The sequence below is a fragment of the Mus pahari genome, chromosome 2 (genome assembly GCF_900095145.1).
Source record: "Mus pahari chromosome 2, PAHARI_EIJ_v1.1, whole genome shotgun sequence".
NCBI classification, from domain to species: Eukaryota; Metazoa; Chordata; class Mammalia; order Rodentia; family Muridae; genus Mus; species Mus pahari.
The window spans coordinates 673,548-695,988 of NC_034591.1; the positions used below are offsets into that span (position 1 = coordinate 673,548).

General features: G+C 40.5%; 1 protein-coding gene across 1 annotated transcript in view; it reads left to right on the plus strand.

Annotated features, from left to right (window-relative positions):
* The window catches only part of Lrrd1 (leucine rich repeats and death domain containing 1), a 24,343-nt gene extending 2,074 nt beyond the window's left edge, over positions 1–22,269 (plus strand). Inside the window, exons 2-6 of the mRNA XM_021191700.2 lie at positions 3,927–5,890; positions 14,434–14,632; positions 19,569–19,730; positions 21,339–21,456; positions 22,036–22,269. Of these exons, the coding sequence (XP_021047359.1) occupies positions 3,992–5,890; positions 14,434–14,632; positions 19,569–19,730; positions 21,339–21,456; positions 22,036–22,219 (2,562 nt within the window). The 5' untranslated portion in view covers positions 3,927–3,991 and the 3' untranslated portion in view covers positions 22,220–22,269. The remainder of the gene's footprint in view (positions 1–3,926; positions 5,891–14,433; positions 14,633–19,568; positions 19,731–21,338; positions 21,457–22,035) is intronic.
* The last annotated feature ends 172 nt before the right edge of the window (positions 22,270–22,441 follow it).

Here is a 22,441-nt window from a genome sequence, read left to right on the forward strand (position 1 = left end):
AAAAAAAAAAAAAAAAAAAAAAAAAAAAAAAAAAAAAAAAAAAAAAAAAAAAAACCCAAAAAACAAACAAACAAAAAGATTTATTGGAAGGTTGTAATAATTAAGATGTGTTATTAATAGACAGAAATAGAACTCCCAGGAAGCACTTCCAGATGCTCTTATTCCAAACAGCATCAGAAAACACTGGCGAGTGCACCATTCACTGAGTTGTTGGGTACCTGTGGCTAGGCTATGAGAAACAAACTCCATCCCTATCTCTCAGCATCCACAGGGCTGCAAGGACCAGACAACCAACTGAAGAGCAAACACGAAAGGTTTCGGAATTTGTGGTTTCCCTACTCTGCCCCCATCTCTGTAAATCATTCAGTTAAGTTTTCCTCAAGGTACCAGGTTTGAGTGGATCTTCTTTAGCCTGTGGAATCTTGTTACAAAGAAAAAAGCTTTTTTAAAAAAAAAAATTATAAATATTTAGCTTCCCATATCGCCACCCATGCAATATGTCTGGCTTATGAGTTAGTAAATTTCTCTTCTCAGGAAAACAGCACTGTTCAATGGTAGTGGTGTTCCATGAGAAGTTCAGACTTCAGAAGGTCATGGCATGTAGCTCAGATGTAGTTTGCTTGCACTTGTGTGGAGTCCTACGAAAAAAACAAAAAACAAAACTTTTCTCAATTTAAAAAATGCAAAATATAGCCAAGTGTGTTGGTATATTCCTATAAATCCAAACTCTTGGGAAGAGGAGAGAAAAGGATCATAAATTCAAGGCCAGTCTGGTGCTACATAACAAGATCTTGTCTAAATATAAATAAACAAGTAAATAAAAAACATTATTGAGGTCTTTTATTTCCTTAGTTAACATTACTACTGATATTTTTTGAAGAGAATATGAATTGATTATTTTCCTGGTTTTTTTTTCCCCCATAGCAAGCTCATTATACAGATACAGAAAATTTGATTGATTTTTTTTTTTGGTACCCTTTTTAGGGTTTTCTTAAGTTTTGAATTCTATGGTCTGCATATAGGGCTAATTTAGCTTCTCACTTACAAATGCTCTCACTGGACTAGAGGAAGCCTCAACTGAGAAAATGCCTCAGTAAAACCCAGCCATCAGACAGCCTGTAGGAAATTTTCTTAGTGATTGATGTGGAAGCACTCAGCCCATTGTGGTTGAGGAGACCTCCAGGTTAGAGGTTCCAGGTTCTATAAGAAAGCAGGCTGAGCAAGCTACGAAGAGCAAGACAGTAAGCAGCACCCCTCCATGGCCCCTACATCAGCTCCTGACTCCAGGTTCCTGTTTGAGTTCCTGTCCTGACTTCCTTCTATGAACACTGACATGAAAGTGAACCCTTTTCTCCCCAAATTGCTTTTGGTCATGGTGTTTCAGCCCAGCAATTGAAGTCCCCAAACAATTCAAATCCTATCTAGGAACATGGTATCGCTTTCAACCCTTGCTATATAGACTTACTGATCATAATACTTCAAGAAGTACCATATTAAGTTAGGAAATACTTGTAGTATTTTCCCATTTTGTATATGCTAGTTACAAGTCATATATATATACTTTTTGTTGAAACATAAATATGGAACTCCCTCTTAAACTATTGTGTTTGAACAGTTGGTCACCAGCTGTGGCAGTACTATTTGGGAAGGCTGTAGAACATTTAGTGGGTGGAGCCTTTTTGGAGGAAATGTGAAATTCAGGGATGACCTTGAGTTTTTGATGCCTGTACTCACTTCTTGCTCTCTCTCCACTTGACCGTGGATGCTGTGTGGCCGGCTGCTTCCTGCTCATGCTGTCCTGATTTCCTGTAGCATTCTTGGCTGTGAGCCTTGGAATTATAAGGCAAAATATACACTTCCTCACTTAAATTGTCCCAGCAGAAGGAAAAGTCATCAGTATTCTCACTTCCTTTAGGGATTTTTTTTTTTTTTTTAATCACGACAATGTTAAGCCTTGTTAAATGCTCTTTTTTGGATCTACTGATCTGACCGTGTAAATATCAATCCTCCAATCTGCTTGTGTGCTTTAGTACATTTATTGATTTGTATTTTTATCTGATGACCAAATCTTGCCCCTCTGGGATAAAATCAACTCAGGCAAGGCATCAATGTTTTTAGTGTGTTCTTGAAGTTAGTTTATAAACTCGTGGATTTACTTTATAGAAATTACTTTATTTATTGTATATTATATATATATCAATTAGAGTAATCGGGCTATAGTTAAAAGCTCCTGCACACCAAGAAATCAATCACCAAATCTGAAAAAGAGGTCTCAAGGGAAGCACACAAAAGGCTCCTATCACGGACATACCTTCACTCCAGTGACCAATAAGCATACCCATGTATATTGTTACAGTGTTTACATTAATTAAGAAGCAGAAACAACTTACATGCCCATCAGTGAATGAATGGATAATGAATATATGGTTCATATACACAACGGACTTTGATTCCACCATATGAAAATAGAATTATAACATTTCCCGGAAAATGGAGGTGACAGCAAAACATGAAGTTGTGTGATATAATCCGGAATCACCTGAAGATTCTTGACTTTAATCTGTATCTGTGTGTAAATATATGTGTGTGAGTGCAGGTCATGAAACTAGAATGACGACCACAGAGGGGAGGGTGAGAATCTGAGGGATGAAGAAGAGAAAAGCAAGCAGAGAGAGGAGGTAATGAAATACATGTAACATGAGAGGAGAGGAGAGTCAAGGTAGGCAAGGGTGTGAAAGAGGGAAGGGGGTAGAAGGGAGGGGAAGGGCATGAGAAAGGACGACGTGGAGCTGGGATGTAGCTCAGTAAAGTGGCTTGCTAGCATGCATCCACCCCTAGCACCACAGAAATCAGGCATGGTAGCTCATGCCTATATTTCAAGTACTCAGGAAGTAGAGCCAGGAGGATCGGAAGTATGAGGGTGTTCTCAGCTACATAGTTCAAGGACAGCCTAGGATACATGAGACTCTAGCTCAAACAAAGAACAAATATGTAGAAAATGCTATCATAAAACCCACTAATTTGAATGTTAGCCTAATATGTCATTTAAACTCTCTGTCCACCCCCTGCCCCCCAAAGCTGGGCATGATGAAACATGACTTTGAAACTGTTAAGTTTTAGGGCCGGCTGTTCAAAATAGTGAGTGCTGGACCAGCCAGGGCTGCATAGTAAGCCTCTGTTTCATAAATAAATAAATAAATAAATAAGAAAAATGAATGCTGTGTTAAACAGTAGGACTGATGACATCATCTTGATCACTCTTGATTCTAATCAATCCCAAAGGAAAAATTTCAGTCTCTCAAGACAGGCTGTCACTATGCATGTCGCTTGGTAAGAAATTCTTTAGGAATCTTGACAGATCTGACCTCTTGGGGTTCAGGTAAGGTGTGTATTGGGAACTGACACTAAGGAATCAGGATGGTTGGCTGGGGCAGTACTGGGGGGGGGTCTAGATGACAGAAAAAAAATCAGGGTATTCTACTGGGATCCGTTTGGTTCCCTGTGAATGAAAGCAGAAAGCAAGGAGATGCACAACAGGATTGTTACAGAACTGGTTGTGACACTGGAGGTCGGACTTGGAGAAATGTAAGGAAGATCTGAAGAAAGCCTATCTGTCTAGCCAGAGTGGCCTGGGGATTTCCAGTGAGTGCCTGATGCAGTTGAGGTCTGGGATAAAGCCATGAGCAGAAGGACGGAGCTAAGGGGAGGGAGATGTATGCCTGCAACCCACTGGAGGAGATGTATGCATGCAACCCACTGGAGGAGATGTATGCATGCAGACCACTGGAGGTGGGGCAGGTGGTCCAACGGTGGCTGCAGCTGGATTTGGAGTGGCCAAGGGAGAGGTGAAGATCTGCGGTTAGCCTAGTGTGTGTAATTTCTACATTTTTGTCATACTTGCAGTGATATCAACATTTGTCTTTTAGGTTCAAAGGAAAAAACACAAAAGATTAAAGTTATAGTCTTAGTTCGTGCAAGAGCATCCAGTAAGATGTCTGAAGATGGGAGTAATGTGGCACCTGAAGGATTTTCTAGATTTGAGTCACTGGAGGACCCTGGATTTGAAACATCAGATCTCTTGAATGAAGCTTCTCCTTACTCAAAAAGTAAAGATTCCAACCATATTTATGAAGCAACTCCTTCAAAGGACACAGAAGAGTCAACAGGTTCCTCCACAAGCCAGCTTGATGGAAACGAAGAGAAAGAGACAGGAATTCCATTTTTGGACATTAACATATCAGATATCATCCCACTGTCAATGGAAGAAAGTCTGCAGAGCTCTGTGTCATCAGAAACTAAGATGGATGAAGAGTATTACCCAGTCAGATTCCCAATTGGGAGGAAATTTAGAGGACGAATCTTTAATGGAAATCAGAGAGGATTTGACATGGAGTCTGATAACTTTACAGTTAATCTTGATGCTAAGGGTTTACAAGAATTCCCTGTAGACATTGTAAAAGTCAAATATGTAAAATATCTATATTTAGATAAGAATCAAATAAAACATTTCCAAGGGGTAGACCCAGGGGATCTGCTAGGACTTGAAATTTTGTCCTTGCAAGAAAATGGATTGTCATCAATTCCCTTGGAAATTCAGTTGTTTCACAATTTAAAGATACTAAATGCCAGTTACAATGAGATATCACACATACCCAAAGAACTACTACAACTTGGGAATATGAGACAACTCTTCTTAAATAGTAATCATATTGAGACTTTACCTTCTGGCTTAGAACATCTTAGATATTTGGAAACTTTAAGTTTGGGTAAAAATATGTTAACATATATACCAGATTCTTTATCTAGTTTGAAAAATTTAAGAGTTCTCAATCTGGAATACAACCAATTAACAATATTTTCTAAATCACTATGCTTCCTTCCAAAATTAAGTTCCCTAAATCTTACTGGAAACATGATAGGCAGTTTGCCAAAAGAAGTTCGGGAACTGAAAAATTTAGAAAACCTTCTAATGGATCACAATAAACTTACTTTTTTGGCTGTGGAAATATTTCAATTGCCCAAAATAAGAGAACTTCATCTAGCTGACAATAAACTAGAAGTCATTTCACCCAAAATTGAGAATTTCAAAGAACTCAGGCTGCTTAACCTTGATAAAAATTTATTGCAAAGCATACCAAAAAAAATTTCCCACTGCGTAAATTTGGAATCTCTTAGTCTTAGTGATAATAATATAGAAGAACTTCCTAAGAAAATCCGTAAGCTTAAAAATTTGAGACAACTCCATGTAAACAGAAATAAAATGCTAAAAATGACTGAAGAGATCTCACATCTTAGTAATATACACATCCTGGAGTTTTCAGGCAATCAAATCACACATGTTCCTATTGAAATAAAAAACTGCAGAAAAATAACAAGAGTCGAACTGAATTATAACAATATAATGTATTTCCCAGTGGGGTTATGTGCTTTACAGTCACTCGAGTACTTGAGTTTTAATGGAAACTATATTTCAGAAATCCCTGTGGACATGTCGTTCAGTAAGCAGCTGCTTCATTTAGAGCTGAATAGAAACAAACTCACCATATTTTCAGAACATTTATGTTCTCTCACTAGTCTTGAATACCTGGATCTTGCTAAAAACCAAATAATGACACTTCCATCCTGCATCTCTGCTATGGTGTCACTCCATGTTCTCATTCTGTCTGATAATAAGTTCGAGATGTTCCCGAAGGAACTGTGTTCTTTAAAAAACTTGCAAGAGCTTGATATTTCAGAAAATCAACTACAGAAAATACCCTTAGAAATATCCAAACTGAAAAGGATCCAGAAGTTAAACTTGTCAAACAATATTTTCACCCATTTTCCTGTTGAACTGTGCCAACTTCAAACTCTTGAGGAGCTGAATATAAGTCAGACACATGGGAAAAAGGTAAGACCGCCCTTCTGGGCCTAGTGGGGAGGGAGAGTAGGGGAATCTCACCTTGAGGAACAGTGTACATGTGTCCTCACTAGTTTTCTGTCAACTTGTCACAAGCTAGACTCATTAGAGAGGAGGAATCCTCAATTGAAAAAAATACCCCCATAAGATTGGGCTCTAGGCAAGCCCATTGGGTATTGTCTCAGTTAGTGATTGATGGGGGAAGGTCCAGCCCATTGAGTGGTGGTGGGGTTCCCATCTGGGCTGGTTGTCCTTGGTTCTACAAGAAAGCGGGCTGAGCACACCATAAGGAGCAAGTCAGTAAGCAGCACCTTTGCATGGCCTCTGCACCCTGCCTCCAGGCTCCTGCCCTGCTTGAATTCCTACACTTAATGCTTTTGAAGATGAGCTATTATATGGAAATGTGAATGAAGCAAACCCTTTCCTTCCCGAGTTGTTTTTGGTCATAGTGTTGAATCACAGCAATAGTAACCCTGACTAACAACATGCAACCGATTATATGTGTATTTTAAACAGGTGACATTTCCTACGTTTAAAAAAAACATGGCTTAGAGACACATCACTCTACACAAATGCTTTACAGGGTATTTCATAAAAATGCAATGTGAAACAAAGAAAATTTTTGTAGATTACTTCCTATTTAGTTCACTGGGAGATTTTTCAAATTGTATGCACGTGTCGTATATGCATGCATTCCTGTGTATGTGTGTATGGATGCATGTGGGAGCATATGGGTATGCATGGGTACATGAATCCACAAGCTGGATGTATCTTCAGTTGTGCTCCATTTTTTTTTGCTGCTGCTGCTGGTAGCACTGCTGGTGTTGCTGGTGGTGGTGGTAGTGCTCCTACTGGTGGTGGTAGTGTTCCTACTGGTGGTGGTGGTGCTCCTGCTGCTGGTAGCGCTGCTGGTGCTGGTGGTCCTGCTGCTGCTGCTGGTGGTGGTGATGGTGCTCCTGCTGCTGGTGGTGGTGTTCCTACTGGTGGTGCTCCTGCTGCTGCTGGTGGTGGTGATGGTGCTCCTGCTGCTGGTGGTGGTGGTGATGGTGCTCCTGCTGCTGCTGGTGGTAGTGCTCCTGCTGCTGGTGGTGCTCCTGCTGCTGGTGGTGGTGGTGCTCCTGCTGGTGGTGGTGCTCCTGCTGGTGGTGGTGGTGCTCCTGCTGCTGGTGGTGGTGGTGCTCCTGGTGGTGATGGTGCTGCTGCTGCCGTTGATTAGGCAGGATCTCAGTATGAAGCCTTTTTTGTCAGAAGCCATCTAAAAAAGGCTATGGCAAGCAAGTGAATTTTCTGGAGATGGCCTACCATTTTACATGACTTTGATGGGTGTGCTCTAGAGGCAACGTCCCCAGAGATGTTATCCCAAGATTTCCTCTGGTTGCTGATATGACTTTCCTGCCACTATTACATTGCCTAGCTATTCCTGGGCATCAGGAATTCCTGCCTATTGGGCAGATTCCCTGAAGAATCAATATGAAGACATGCTTTCATGTAGCTGTGTAGAAGAATTGATGATCTCAAAGTTTCTGATAATTTTTAGAATTCCAAAATTGATAAGAGTAATTTCAAACCCCATGTAGATTAAAAGCTACAGATAGAGCTCTGGAAAGCTTCATGGCTCATGCACTAATTGTATAGGAGAATAAAACAGGCTTGGAACAAATCATGCCACTATCTGGTAACTAAGGGTCATAAACTGGGAATGGACAATTTATTGTAGGTTCAAGGACAATAACTAAATAAAAGATTGACCAGTTTATCTACATAAGACTTCAAAATAAGACACAGGGAAGATAATTGTCCTCTTGGCAAAACCACACTTACTGTGTGGTTATCTTATGAAGTAAAAAATTATTGTATTAAACATATAATGAACCTAAAATAGATAAGGAATGTTCAGTCAGGTACTAGTCTCAACAGAAAGACATGTGAACAATTCTGCTGTAACTCTCCCTAAACATTACCAATCTATGTCATGAACTATTGCCTTAAACTTACTATGAAATTATGGAATGTAAAAGTGCTCAGAAAACCACATAATCAATTAGTCCCAAGAAAGTACAAAAACTAAGAAAAACAAAAAAGTGGCAGTACAACCCTTTTCTGCTTAATCCAGTGTGCGTGTATTCTGTATGTCTGACTTACTTTCTTTTCCTCTCTCTCTGGCTCAGAAAGAGTTAACGAACTCTGAGCCTCTTGCCTAATCAAGACCCAAGAGTCAAAGAGTCAAGAGCCCAAGTTACTAAGTTTATTTTCTTAATCCCCCGTTGCTCTCAGCAAGAGTTAAGTTGCCAGGTTTTGGCTCCTGAATACCAAAAGAGTTAAATTGCCCCGAAGCCATCAGCTTTTGACCCATGCTATGCCACCTTGCTGTCTTTCTTGGCCCTGAGCAGGCTCTGGCACCTGACATCCTTTGAACATGCTGTGTAGACCAGGTGGGCCTTGAACTCACAGATATCTGCCTGCTTCGCTTCTTCCTTAATGGCTGGGATTAAATGTGGGTGTCACCATGCCTATTGTTTCCACCTCATTTTGGAGGCAGGGTCTCTCACTGAACCTGGAGCTCTCAAACTGACTAGTCTAGTTGTCCAATAAATGTGCCTCTACCTGGACCTGACTTCACTAGGGCTATATGCAAAACCCAATTTGCAAGTAGGTGCTGAGGATGCAAAGTCATATCCTCATACTTGCAGGCACTTTATTGACTGAGTCATCTACTTAACTCCCATCGTAAGTTTTAACTTGTCCAATGCATGAATGGCTCTGGGTTCAATCTCCACTACCAACAATGCATTGCTGAAAATCTAGAATATTGAGAAGATAGGAATTATTCCAAAAGCAGATCATGATAAAACTATTATACATTGCTTTAATATACTTGTAATCTCTTTTTCTTATACATGTTTATAAGCAGTTATAAAAATACTATAAACCCAACTTAAAATTTTATTCTACATAAGCATTCTCTTTCACAGGACATAATACTCTTCCCAATAAATTTTATAATAAATACATGGTTTATGTAATTAATCCACTGCCAAGCATTTAGATATTTTCTTCATGATAATGCTTTAATAAATTTCTTGATAAATGCATTTTTCACATTTAAAACTGTTTTCTTTGGAAAAATACTCTTGAAAATTTGATAGATTGTTGATTTGTTTGTTTGTTTATTGTGCTAGGGATCAAACCCAAACCTCACACATGGTAGGCAATGCCTCTACTATGGAACTATACCTCAAGCCTTGGAAATACTATTTACATTTTAAAAATTAAAAACAATTATTGATATATCCTTAGATCTCAATAACAATAGCTATGGTCCAACTATCTTTAATGCTGGACTATTTATTTTTTAAAAATCTGTTCTTAAAAATCTTGCATGATGCTCAAAAATATCTCTATGATCTATGGCTACAGTTACAGCTCAGAACTAAACCTATGTGGCCTTTATTATGTAACACCTACTGGGTAATACATTTTCAGTGAGCCTGCCTCGTGAGTGGCGGTGGAATGAAGAATGAGAGAAGTTGTAGTAAAGTTGCTTTTGAACTAAAATACACATTCTGGTTCTGTAATATAATTACCAGCTAATTTGACTAATTTACTGGAAGTCTGTTGATCCTCCCTTCCTGTGTCTTGTGACTCCTCTAGAATATGTCCCTAACGTTCTCCTTTTCACTAAATCTTCCTTTAACCTCATCACACTTTCTTGTCACACACATAATCCCTAGCACTCTAGTTCCCCAGATGGCAACTTTCCCTGGAATTTCCAATGTTACTCTCTCTGCTCTTGCCCGTGACCAGCACTTGCTTCATTCCTCATTTACTCCAGCAACTGCCTACATGGTGCTCGCTGACTAATTTTCCTGTTCTATCAGACTTTGTCATAGTCATCAGACTTCATTCCAGATGATGATTCTCTTTTATATAATGCCTATTATATGTATGTGGTTATTTTGCTTTGATGTGTGTGTGCTGCCTGCCTGCCTAGTTCTTATGGAAGCCAGAAGAGGATGTTTGATCTTCCAGAACTGGAAGTAAAGTTGCCTGTGAATTGCTACGTGGGTGCTGAGAACAAACTTGAGTCCTTCACAAGAGCAGCAAGTGCTCTTAAATGTGGAGTCAAATCTCCAGCACCATGGGGACTGCTGTTAATATTATTTTGTATTTGGCATGGTGCATGACTGTGATCTCAATATTCATGAGGCTGAGGTAGGAGCATAGTGAGTTGACACCCAACCTCGGATTCAGAGTGAGGCTCTGTCCAAAAAACGGGGAGGGGGAGAAAGAAAGAAAACAGGGAAGAAGGAAGACAGAAGTATGAAGGAAGGGCAGAATTCATGATTGAAGAGGCTGCCAAAAGCCCCAGTTAAAGTCTTTACAAGATCATTTCAACAGTCTTCTAGAAGGAAAACATAATAATCTCTGTTAAGAAGAATATCCAATGTGGTTGGTAATGTCACTTAGATAGAATGGAGATGGAACACCTAAAGGATTTGTTTCTCTAGTAGCTGATCATCTTCTGAAGAAGATGAATCCGGTTAGTCACAGAGCTTCCACTGGGCAAAGTGATGGTTGCTCAGCAGAACTCTTCTTTCAACATCTGCTTCAACACCTCGGAACTCTCTCTTCCTCTGATAAACACCGAGCAAATATTTAAAGAATATTGAGCCAAGCATGGTTGCAGCAGAATATTGGATCACACTGTGAACCCCAAGATCACGTTATTTACTAAAAACACTTGTTTCTAGTTATGGTGTGGATCAGTCCTTAGCACACACATTAAATCCCTCTGGCTAGAATACAGACATGACATTAACACACACCATTGATCCAAACAATGAACATAAAATTGGTTTGTGGAAGTAAGTTTGAAAGTGACATCTAGTTGAGTGGCAGACAATAGGAAGAATTAGAGAAAGATTTGACAGACTAGGAGATGCCCAACTCTCATGAGGAGACGCCAGGGAAGCTACTTAAGGGAGCAGTGCCAAGAGAAAGGAGAAAGACAATTTTACTGGAAGAGTTTTACAGAGATGGGTTGAAGAAGAGAACAAGCTAGATACATACAGGTGAAGACTGAGCCAGTGAATGAGAAGGAGCCAGAAGATTAGAACAGATTGCCAGAGTTAGTTTGAGGCCAGGTCGAGCAGGAAGTCAGAGGCTGAGAGAAAAGCCAGTTTGAATCAGTCAGCGTGAAGAGGAGTTTGGGCCAGAACAGCTGAGAGAACTAGTCATCTAGACTTCAGAGAGAACAAAAAATAAATTTATTTATATGTCAGCAGTAAGTTGCACAGACTGCCAACGTTCTCAGCCTTGATTAGATTTGACAGAGACTAGAAGCTTCCAAGACTAGGTCTAGGTTAGCCTAAACAGTAATTACCACAGGAGAATAAAGGCTACATCTACATATGGTTGACCATGTCTCTAATCCCAGGGAGTGGGCAGGAGAAGTAGGTAGATCTCTATGAGTTAAAGGCCAACCTGATATATGTAGTTCCAAGGAAGCTGGGGTTACTTAGAAAGATACTGTTTCAAAATAACAAGACAAAACAAAAGTTAAATGAAATGTTAAAGAAGAACTTTTAAGGAATTTCATGGACAGGCCTGCCCACCTATGCTGATCTTATTGTTACGGTTTAAGCTTAAAAGTCTTCTTGCATAGTCTTACATATGACTCTGAAGTATCACTTCTCCATACGGGGCACCTCCTCACCAGCCATATTTATGCATGATGTTAATCTTGCTTTACGTAACATTTTAATCCTACTCATTCTTCTCTGTGTATGTGTGTGTATTTGTATGTGTGTTTGTGTACGTGTATGTGTATATGTCATGTATATGTTTACGATGTATCTGTGTGGTATGTATGTATGTATGTATGTATGTGTTGTGTGTATGTTTGTGATGTGTGTGTGTCTGTGTGATATATGTATATTTATGTGTCATGTATATGTTTGTGATGTATCTGTGTGGTATGTATGTATGTGTTGTGTGTATGTTTGTGATGTGGTGTGTGTGTGCTATGTGTGTATGCATGTGTTGTGTGTATGTATATGTTGTGTGTATGTTTGTGATGTGTGTGTGTGTCTGTGTGGTATATGTATATCTATGTGTCATGTATACGCTTGTGATGTGTCTTGTATTTATGTATGTGTCATGTGTATGTGATGTATGTGTGTGTTGTATGTGTATATGTATATGTTTTGTGTATGTTTGTGATGTGGTGTGGGGGTGTGTGGTATGTGTGGTGATGGGGCTTCAGCCCCAGAAATGTTCAGGTCCCCCAGTAGAGATAAGGAGTTGGTGAGGGAGGAAGGAGTGAGTCAGGCATGGGTACCAGGGGAATCTTGCATCCTGACTGACTGACAGTCAGAGCACTTCTTTATTTATATAGAACTCAGTAGGTAGGGATCGATCATGTTGTTCTAAGACATAGATCTTATCACTTTAGTCCTTGGACATGTGCTTTAGTTTTTCCTTGGTCATAAGTTTAGTCATTATTGATAAATCGTGACTGAACAGTTACCTTTTCCAATTATTTTCCCTCATCAGACCAATAACCAAACTAAGAATCTAGAGGCATATTTTGCCAAAGCATTGCAGGACATTCTCAAGCTTGTAGCTCTTGCGGTTTCAAGGGCATTAGATAGAAAATCTCCAAGTGAGTTTGAGCAGATGGCCATGTCCAGAGCAGTGTATTATCAACTTTTAATGCTCAGAGTGCCAATTGTCATTGGGTCCAATAAAAATCTTCATGCCAAAGCTGCTCAGTTGTTATTCAATTTCTTACATAATACAATGTTTATATTTTATATCTTTGTAGAATTTATTTATTTATTTAATTTTTTCAAGACAGGGTTTCTCTGTGTAGCCCTGGCTGTCCTGGTACTCACTCTGTAGACCAGGCTGGCCTCGAACTCCGAAATCCACCTGCCTCCCAAGTGCTGGGATTAAAGGTGTGCGCCACCACCGCATGGCTGTAGAATTTATTTATATGTCTAATCTTGGTATTCTTCTGTTCTTTGGTCATATGCCAACACAGTGGTCCTATACAAGTTAGCTTTTCTAAGAAATGGGGGTCTTAATTCTTCATTCTCTTATCATTTACCCATACCATTTTTTTGTCCATCAGTATAAGCCTCCATTCATGATAGAGATAACTACAGCCAATCTAACATTGTTGCTGAATCTTTTCCTTGATGGCCATACCATGTACAGCGCCCCATCTTATGTGCCACATAATCACCTGAGCATATAGTAGGAAGATGCCGTTAATCTAATCTGCTGCCAACCCCTCTAGCCTATGGAATTGTGTTTACCTTTTAAGTTTACTTTGTTCTGATTATCTTGTTCCTGAATAAGTATAGGGGTAGATGCTCCAAGAGCATCTTGGAGTCAGAACCTCTTAAGGAGATTCCTGGTATCTTGGAGTCACAACCTCCAGGACATAAGGAAAATCTTCAAGTAGGGCCAGATGAGGATATCTTCCTAAAAGCAGGAGTGGTAGTATGCTCAGGACTTTCTTGGGGAAGCTTAGAAGCTGTACTCATAGGAGAAGGCATAAATGATTCATAAGAAATTTCCAATCAATTCAATATCTCCAAGTTGTACAAATATTAAAAAAAACCCAAGCATGTGACATGTGGAGAGCAAGACCAAGAGTGGAAGATGGCACAGTTGTGACTGTATCATGTGACTCAGTTTTGTGGATCTTTGTCAAACATCTGTGCTGGCTTTATGATTTCCACTGTTCCCATTAGATGTGGCTGTGCCAGTGTGGTATGTGTGTGAGTGTGGTCTCTGTGTGTGGTGTATGTGTGTGGTGTGTGTATGGTGTATGTGTGTCTGTGTGCATGTGTAGTGTGTATGGTATGCATGTGTTGTATGTGAGTATGAATGTGCTATGTGTATGTGATGTGTGTGGAGGTATGTTTCCAATATGTGTGTTGTGTGTTGTATGTGTGTTGTGTGTATGTGTGTATTGTAGGTGGGTTGTGTGTATGGTGTATGTGTGCAGTGTGTTTGTGGTGTGGTATGTATGTAGTACGTGTGGTATGTGTGGGGTGGTATATTATGTGGGGGATGTAGTGCATGTGCGTGGTGTGTGTTTGGTGTGCAAATGTATGTAAGAGTGGATGTCTTTATCACTCTTTGTGAAGAGATTAGGGAAAAGTATGACTGATTAGTTGGAACAACTTGAGAGAAGAAAAAAGACAAAGAAGCATCGGCCTTAGGGAAACAAGAAAGGAGTGGGGGGGGGGTGCAGCCACTGAGCTGGCTTGGGAAGAGAGTGGGCCCCAAGCAACAGTGTCGACTGGGGAGCACTGATAAGACTCAGGAACATGTGCGTGCTACACAGAAGCCCAAGGATTTCAGGGTGTGGAGTCACTAAGAACTGTAACAGAATGAAAGTATCTCCTTACACAAAGGCTGGAACAAAACTCTATTCTTCCAGTTGTTTTCAGGGGGAAATGTAGGTGACAGATATTTGTGGAGTTATAAACTTATAATTTGTGTGATCATCCTTGCAGTTAACAAGACTTCCAGAAGAGGTGTCTGGTATGACTCAACTCAAAATACTCAACATCTCGAACAATGCCATCAAAGATATTCCAAAAAATATAGGGGAGCTGAGGAGTCTGGTTAGTTTTTATGCGAGCAACAATCAAATAAGTTCTCTTCCATCATCCTTTCTGTCTTTAGAAGTTCTGCAGAGCCTAGATCTCAGAGGTATGTGTCGAACATAATAAGCAATAAGTAGAATCTGTAAGCAGAACATGGGTCTCAAATTGCAGCTTTTTCTGAAAAAAATAATGTCAATGCATAAAGTGGGCATCAGAGGGCGAGGGGCACAGTGCTTTTCCTACTTAGAGGAAATGAGCACAAAGTGGAAGAATTGGTTTCTTGCCATGAATCTAGAGATGCAGGAAACAGGTGGGTGAAATGGGGAAGAAGAGGAGGATCTTAGGATAGGAAGCTGGGAAGACAGCAATATGGGCAGGTGCATAAATAACACTATGGATATTTGAAAAGATATAATGAATCATACATGATGTTTACTAAAATTACATGTAATATATGTATATATAGATATATAGATAGGTAGTTTAAATGAAGTTAAGTTATTTAAGATGATAATGCTTCCCCAAGAGCCATGGGTTATCTAATGAAAACTCCAGTACTAGGCATGAGAAACCTCTTCTCTAGCTGTTGGTCAGGGGAGTCCAAAAGGCTTCCAAAATGATCAATATTGCCATTGACTGAGTTCCAGAAGGAGAAGGTAAGTCCTGTTACTCAAGACAGCACACACTTTGGACACTTGATTTGGAAATAATCGGCTGGAACAAACCTAGAAGCCCCCTCCCTGAGAACTGGGTCTCACACTGTCAGACAGCGTTCTGCAAGTTCTCAAGGGAGAGGAGCAACCGGTCGTCCTACACAGCTTCAAGCTTATGAAACACAAGCATGACTGCACAGGAAGATAGCCTCAAGGCCAGTACTGACACTTTTGCCCTTGTGATAACCGACAGTTGTACAATTGGATTTAAGACCCACTCAAATGGAAGATATTGATGCCTGTAGCATAAACCTAACAAACTACCCACGACTGAAAAGATCACAATCAGGAGAGGAGAACCTACAATTGGCAGCTTCCTAAACCAATATAATTTCCTACTGTTTTCTAAATAATTATCCTTATACCATAGATAAATGCATCTCTCACCCTCATCAAAGAAGCTTCTTTTTACAACAGATGAAGACTATTTTAAAGATCCAAAACCTGTCAGAATTCAGGGAATAAGTTGCTGTGGTACCCAACCCCATCGGATGTATCTGCAATGCAACCCTTAAACCTAAGGCTTAGGGGAAACTGTGGAAGAGAGGGCAGGAAGACTGTAAGAGTCTGCGGCGTAGGATGCCTGCTGTTACCAGTGTCCCCTGAGCACAATGGGGAAGTCCATGTGCCCATGAACTCTCAACAACATGGTTGCTTGAACAAGCCCAGCATAATGACAACCTTAGTTGACATGTCACTGGAGACGAGGGAAATTCACATGGCCTCACCACTAGGTGAAGAGCTGCAGGCTACAAGTGGCTACAAAGAGGGAGGATCAGCTTTCTCTGTGAACAAGCTTCCACATCAGTTATCCAATCCCGAATGGTCACAAGCACATGAGTGTAGCTGAATGGACTCAGTGGGTCATATATACATATGTATCATAGCACATACATGTAATAATCATGATGATGATGAAGAAGACAGCATGGATTTGGAAGCGGAGACATGGCAGGGGTTGGAGGTGGGCGAGGAGAGGAGCGAGGGATGTGCGTGCTGTGCTTCTGTGTAAGTTCTCAAAAAGTAAACTATTAAAAAAGAAAACTACCAACAACATACCAACCCACAAACGAAACTTCACAGAGCCGTCTGCTCTGTTGGAGACTAGGAATACGTTGCCTGGAGATGCTTGAGTCAGGACAACATCAGGACAGACTGGCCAGGGACAACAGACCCTGCCTTCAGGCTGGGGCAGTTCTCTGTTGTTCCACTTCAGAATTAGAAATATTCAAAGCCATTGTGTCAGTCAAGCTCCAAAGCAAGCTGTGGGGGCTTCTCACAGGCCAGTGAAAAGCCATGCTNTAACACCCTCTCCCAAGTTCCGCTCTGAAGGCAGTCCATTTCTACCAGGGCCAAGGAGAGTTAAGGTTACCACAGACAGAGCAATGGCCAGAAGCAGTGAATGAGGAAAGAAACGGTCACATACCTACTCTATTTAGAGCAGTAGTTCTCAACCCTCCTGATGCTGTGGACCTTTACTACAGTTTCTCATGTTGTGCTGATTCCCCTCCTGCCCCAAAATTATTTTCGGCGCCACTTCGTAACTGTAATCTTGCTACTGCTATAAATCGTAATGTAAATAACTGTGTTTGGCAATGGTCATAGGTTATGCCTGTGAGAAGGTCTTTCAACCTCCAAAGGGGTTGAGACCCACAGACTGAGAATTAGACTTTGAGTACAGAATGATGAAATGAATGGTCAAGCTTTATGCACAGAGCCTGACATCACGGATTTAACAAATGCTAGCATCTCTGCCCTCAAGAAGATGGAATAGCACATGAAAGAAAAGATCATGGACACGATGAACCAGGGAAGGGGAATCCTCTTATGGACAGGGCCCAGGTTTCTTGGCAGCCTACTTTAAAGCAGTGGGGCTTGTTTTAGTTCCTACCCTCCCAGATAGCCTGTTGGCTAGTTTTCTGATAACACCACACCTGTAGTCTACAGTGACGTACGCCGGTTCTGACCCTAGCCCCTCGGCCAGATCAGTCACTATTGTGACAGTACCATTGTCTACAGTGCTCACACAGAGCTTCTGATTCTATTGTTTTGTAATTTCCACACAGAGTCATGGGCTTTCCGGTGACATTCCATAGTCTTTGCTCCCATTGCCGTCCCCCTATCGCTGACTTCCCTATTTCTTCCCTCCTCTTGCCAGTACACCTTTCTGCTTTCATGTGGCATTTATTCCATTACTCTATTTTTTGTCTTCCCTCTTTCCTCGTTTAAGATCCTTTTCTCCTCCTCTTCATGGTTCTCTTGCTACTTTCATCACACAAACACAAATATATATATGCATATGTACACACACATGCACATAAAAATGCACGCACATGTACATATATGCACATAAACATGCATGCACATGTACACACACAAAAAAATAATTAGAATTCTGAGTCCTGGGGCTGGAGGGTTGGCTCAGCAGTTAAGAACACTGGTTGCTCTTGTGTAGGATCCAGATTCTATTCTAAGGCCCACATGGCAGCTCACAACTGTCTGTAACTCCAGTATTAGCAGACCCCTCTTCTCATCTCCATGGGAACCAGGACTTCACACGGTACATACATATACCTGCAGGCAAACCACCCATACACATAAAATAATCAATTAATTTAAAACTTTTAAATCTAGAGCCTGCATATAAGAAATAATTGTGCTTTCCATTCTTTTTCATTTTTATTAGATATTTTCTTCATTTACAATTCAAATGCTATCCCAAAAGACACTTATACCCTCCCCCACCCTGCTCTCCAACCCACCCACTCACTGTTCCTGGGCCTGGTATTCCCCTGTATTGGGGCATAAAATCTTTGCATGTCCTTTCTATTCTTAGTCTAGCTTAATTTGATTAACATAATGAGCTTCACTACTAATTTTTCTACAGATATAATTATTTCATTTAACTCTTTATGGTTGGATAAAATTGTACTTTGTACACCTGTGTTATCCATTTGTCTGTGGGTTGACATCTCAGCGGGTTCCATTTCTTAGCTATTGTGAGTAGTGCACACGACAGACTGCCGTGTGTTAGCTGAGCGTGGTCATGTTTCCCAGGAAAGACATCACTAGGTCTTTGTTTCATCTGTTGGTTGGTTTGTTTTAGCTTTGTAAAAGACCCCCACCACTGATTACCAGAATGGCTGTACTCTCTGTACTCCCACCTGTAGTATATGAGGTCGCTCTTCCCTCACATCCATTTGCTGCTTGAAAAAAAATTATTTTTACCAAAGTATAATATCCAAACTGAAAGTGTGTACACTGGCAATCTACAACCCTCCTAATGCTGCATGAGCTGTGCCAGACATTGATTCTCAATACCTCGCTTCAGTAAGAGGAACGGGCCTTCATCTACGTTTGTGTCTAACAGAAGTCTAAAGTACATAAATAAATAGTACGAGGGAAACTTGCTAATGTGAGATGACATTCAACAACACTAAAGACTGGCAATGCTCCTGTGAATCTAAAATTATTCCAGTCAGGATTGGCCTTCATTAAAACAAGTAACAACAAATTCTGGCAAGGATGTCAAGGAAAGGGAAACCACCACATGGAGATGTCAGTGAGCCTAGCCACTATGGACGTCAACCTGGAGGTTGCTCAGAAAACTGAAACTGGGTCTCCCATGTGACCTTAATACCACACCTATGCTCACACTAAGACCCCAAGTGAATGAATCACAGAGACACCAGCACATCCGTGTGTACTGAGCGGTGTTCCCTCCTGAGCAAGTGTAATGGAACCGACCTAGTGTCCAACAGCAGAGGATTGATAAGGAAAAATAATGTACACTCAAAACAATCCTGTAGTCATGGCATTTGCAGGAAACAGAAGATGGTGGGTGATCATTAAAATGGATTAAGTGAGTCTCACACAGACAAATCATTTGTGCTTCCTATATTTTATATAAATACAAAAGGAAGCATGCATGAAAAAAGTAAGACTGTAGAGAACACAGAGGACGGGGGGGTGTGAAGAAAAGGAGGGTCAGTGGTGTGGGGGAATATACTCAACATACAATATAAACTTGTATAAAACTTTAACATTTTAAAAAGTGTGTTTCAAAAATAATACCTATTGTTCAAAGTCATCTGCTATATTGCAAAAGGATAGGTTCTGGCCTTATTTTGCCACCCCTAGGAGACATAGAACCACAATGATTTTTATACACCTTCCTTTTCCCTCTTAGCATGGTCATTGGTGAGAACCCTGGAACTGTCATTGTGAGCGTCCTTGGGTACTTTACCATGGCAGTAGACTTCTCCATGCTTCTGATGCTACAGTTTAATTCTGCAGAAAGGTGTATTCATTACCATTTTTCCTTACTAGGAAACAATATGACAGCTTTGCCCAGTGCTATCTACAAACTCTCATCTCTGAAAGAGATAAATTTTGATGACAATCCTTTGCTGAGACCGCCAATGGAAATATGTAAAGGAAAGCAGATGCATACGATCACATGCTATCTCCAAAGAGCGGATGAAAGAGATGGTGGGTGATGAGTGAGGGATTAACTTCACCAGAAACTGTCTGGTGTCTGTCCAGTAAAAGCTTGCTTTGGTTGGAGACTTTAATCTGGCAGTAAAATTAAATGATTTACCATCTTTCTTTATGTGTAGGTTAGCTGTTTATGTTAACAAATCTGATTATTTAATCATGGGGGATTGGAATATCTAAAATTATGTAGCACATCTACACACACAAAAATGACAGAATTGTGTTGACGAGTGCTGTCCTTTGTAAGCCACGTGATACACCCATGCATGTGGCTGCCATGTGGAAGCTTCTCTGAGACTTGAGCCCCCCTGAGAGAAGGAGCTTGAGGGACAATTAAGTCACAGCGGCTGTTTCCTTTAACTCAGACTGACTGGGCTGCACCAAAGGGAGGAGAGTTTCACGTGTCCAGGTAGCAATTCTATCCTGTATAGGGAAAGGTGGTCAAGTCAGGTGGCTGAACCCCCATGCTAAACTTCTGTTTCTCCAGTTCTCAGGGAAATGGGATTCCTGGTGATCTGCTTTTTACATTAAAAGTACTGTAGGCAACATCAGTAACTCTGAGGCCAGGGAAGGGGCGAGACCTAGACTTCCCCACCTTTCTGTGTGCTTGACTTGCCTTCATCCTGCAGGTTTGATCCTCAGGGGAGCACAGGAGGCTTATTTATCCTGCAGCTTACAAGGGTCAGAGTCCTTTGCTCTGCACTATTTAAAGCAATTAGATTTTCTTCTTATCATTAGCATGAAATCAGTCTGAGGGATTAATAGTGTATATACAATTTCTGAAATGAAAAGACCAGAACATATTAGACATGATATGGAGNACAGGAGTTCCCTAATTCTTGAAAAGGCTCATGGTACTCTAGTCAACAAAGGTGACTGTACATCGCACTATCTAGAAGTTTCCTCTTTTAAATAGGCACTGTTGGGTCTGGAAATATGGCTCAGCGGTTAAGAGCAACTACTGCTCTTGCTGAGATCTTGAGTTCAGTTCCCAGCACCCACACTGGGTGGCTCACAACTGCCTGAAGTTCCAGACCCAGGGGCTCTGATACCTTTGGCCTCTGTGGGCACCTACACTCATGCATACATCCCCACACTCCCACATTCTCAGAGTTTTTTTGAGCCATGGTCTCTCCATGTAGTAGTGGTGGTCCTGGAACTCACTATGTAAACTGGACTAGCCTTGAACTCACAGAGATGGCCTGCCTCTGCCTTCACCAGTGCTGGGATTAAAGGTGTATGTTATGCTTGGTATTACATAGTTTTAAAAAACATCAACATTAACTAAATTTATTATTTTAATATAAATATCTACCTATAAGCCATATTTATAATAAGTGTTAATTGCACAAAGAAGTTAATATAAACAAGCCAATATTGACAGGAGTTGAATTCATTTCAAATCCAGAAAAAAGTAAAGAATTTCCTCAGACTCTAAAAATAACAGGTTGGGGAGCAATTGAAGACAGTTCAGTGCTATATTGTTATTTTCAATTTTATTTGACATATATATTTAATTAAAAAAAGCAAAGAAGAAAACTAAATATAACTCAAAGTATATTGTTTAAAAAGAAATAATGTTTCTTCTATGTTCAAATGTAGAGAAAATCTTAGGGAAGATATTCAACATAGTTGCCAACAGTATCACTGAAGCAAATTTTGAATTTTTGCAACAAAAACTAAACATGGCCAGCTCAGAGAACAGCATCCCTGTGAGGCCGTAAGTATGAATGGCGTTGGGAGCAAATGTATTCTCATTCCTGCACTGATATGATCTTGATACTATATCGTTTGGAAATATTTACAAACATAAACTCTACTGTGGGTGATGGCCTGTGCTTATGAGGTGTGTGGCCCTCATTAGGCAACCATCAATGTAAGGCAGGAAAGGCAGACCCGTGGAGATGAGCGCCTGGGCTGTCAGTGCTTTGAGTCTAGCTGGCTTCCTGACCTTGCGCTTGCCCTTTCCTTCCTCTCGGCTTCAGTTTCTGTCAGTAGTAAGATAACGCACTGAACTTAGAACGTTGCCAAGAGAATGATAAAGTATGCATTTTACCGTGTTGGTTTATAGTAAAAAGCCCACGTTGATTACTGTCTTCAGAGTCGAATGCTAGTGTGGAGGTGATGTTTGCTTCTGTGTGTCAGGCTCAGGGTGAAAGATCATATACACTGTCTTCAGCTAACTTAAGCCTCCCATAAATGTGGTAAATTAATTTGAAAACTTAGACAACCTTTAAATAGCTTAAAATAAAATGATATTGTTAGTAATTAAAATAATTGTTATTTAATTTTTTCACAGCACTACTCCATTAAATGAAAGAATCTACCAGGCATTGATTAAGTGGAAAGAAGAGAAGAATGTACAATTCACAGCTACTGCCTTAAGAGACAAACTTTTTCGGGCACTAAATATGATAGGTGCCTATGATATAATGAAAAAGATCACAGCACTGAACCTTTATACAAGTGCCATCAAACTCTAGCTGGTGGATCTGAAATAGTAGTTAAACCTTCCCTTGCACTTACAGAACTGAAACCTGACCTCTGGGCTATTTGGTCATGCTGATACAAGGGAATTATTTGCATATCCTCTCTCTCTCTTTCTTTTTTTTTTTTTTGTTTCTTAGTAGTGACTTATTTGTGTGTTTGTGTGTGTGTTAGAGAGACAGGCATAGGGAGAGGGGAGAGGGAGAGAGGGAGAGGGA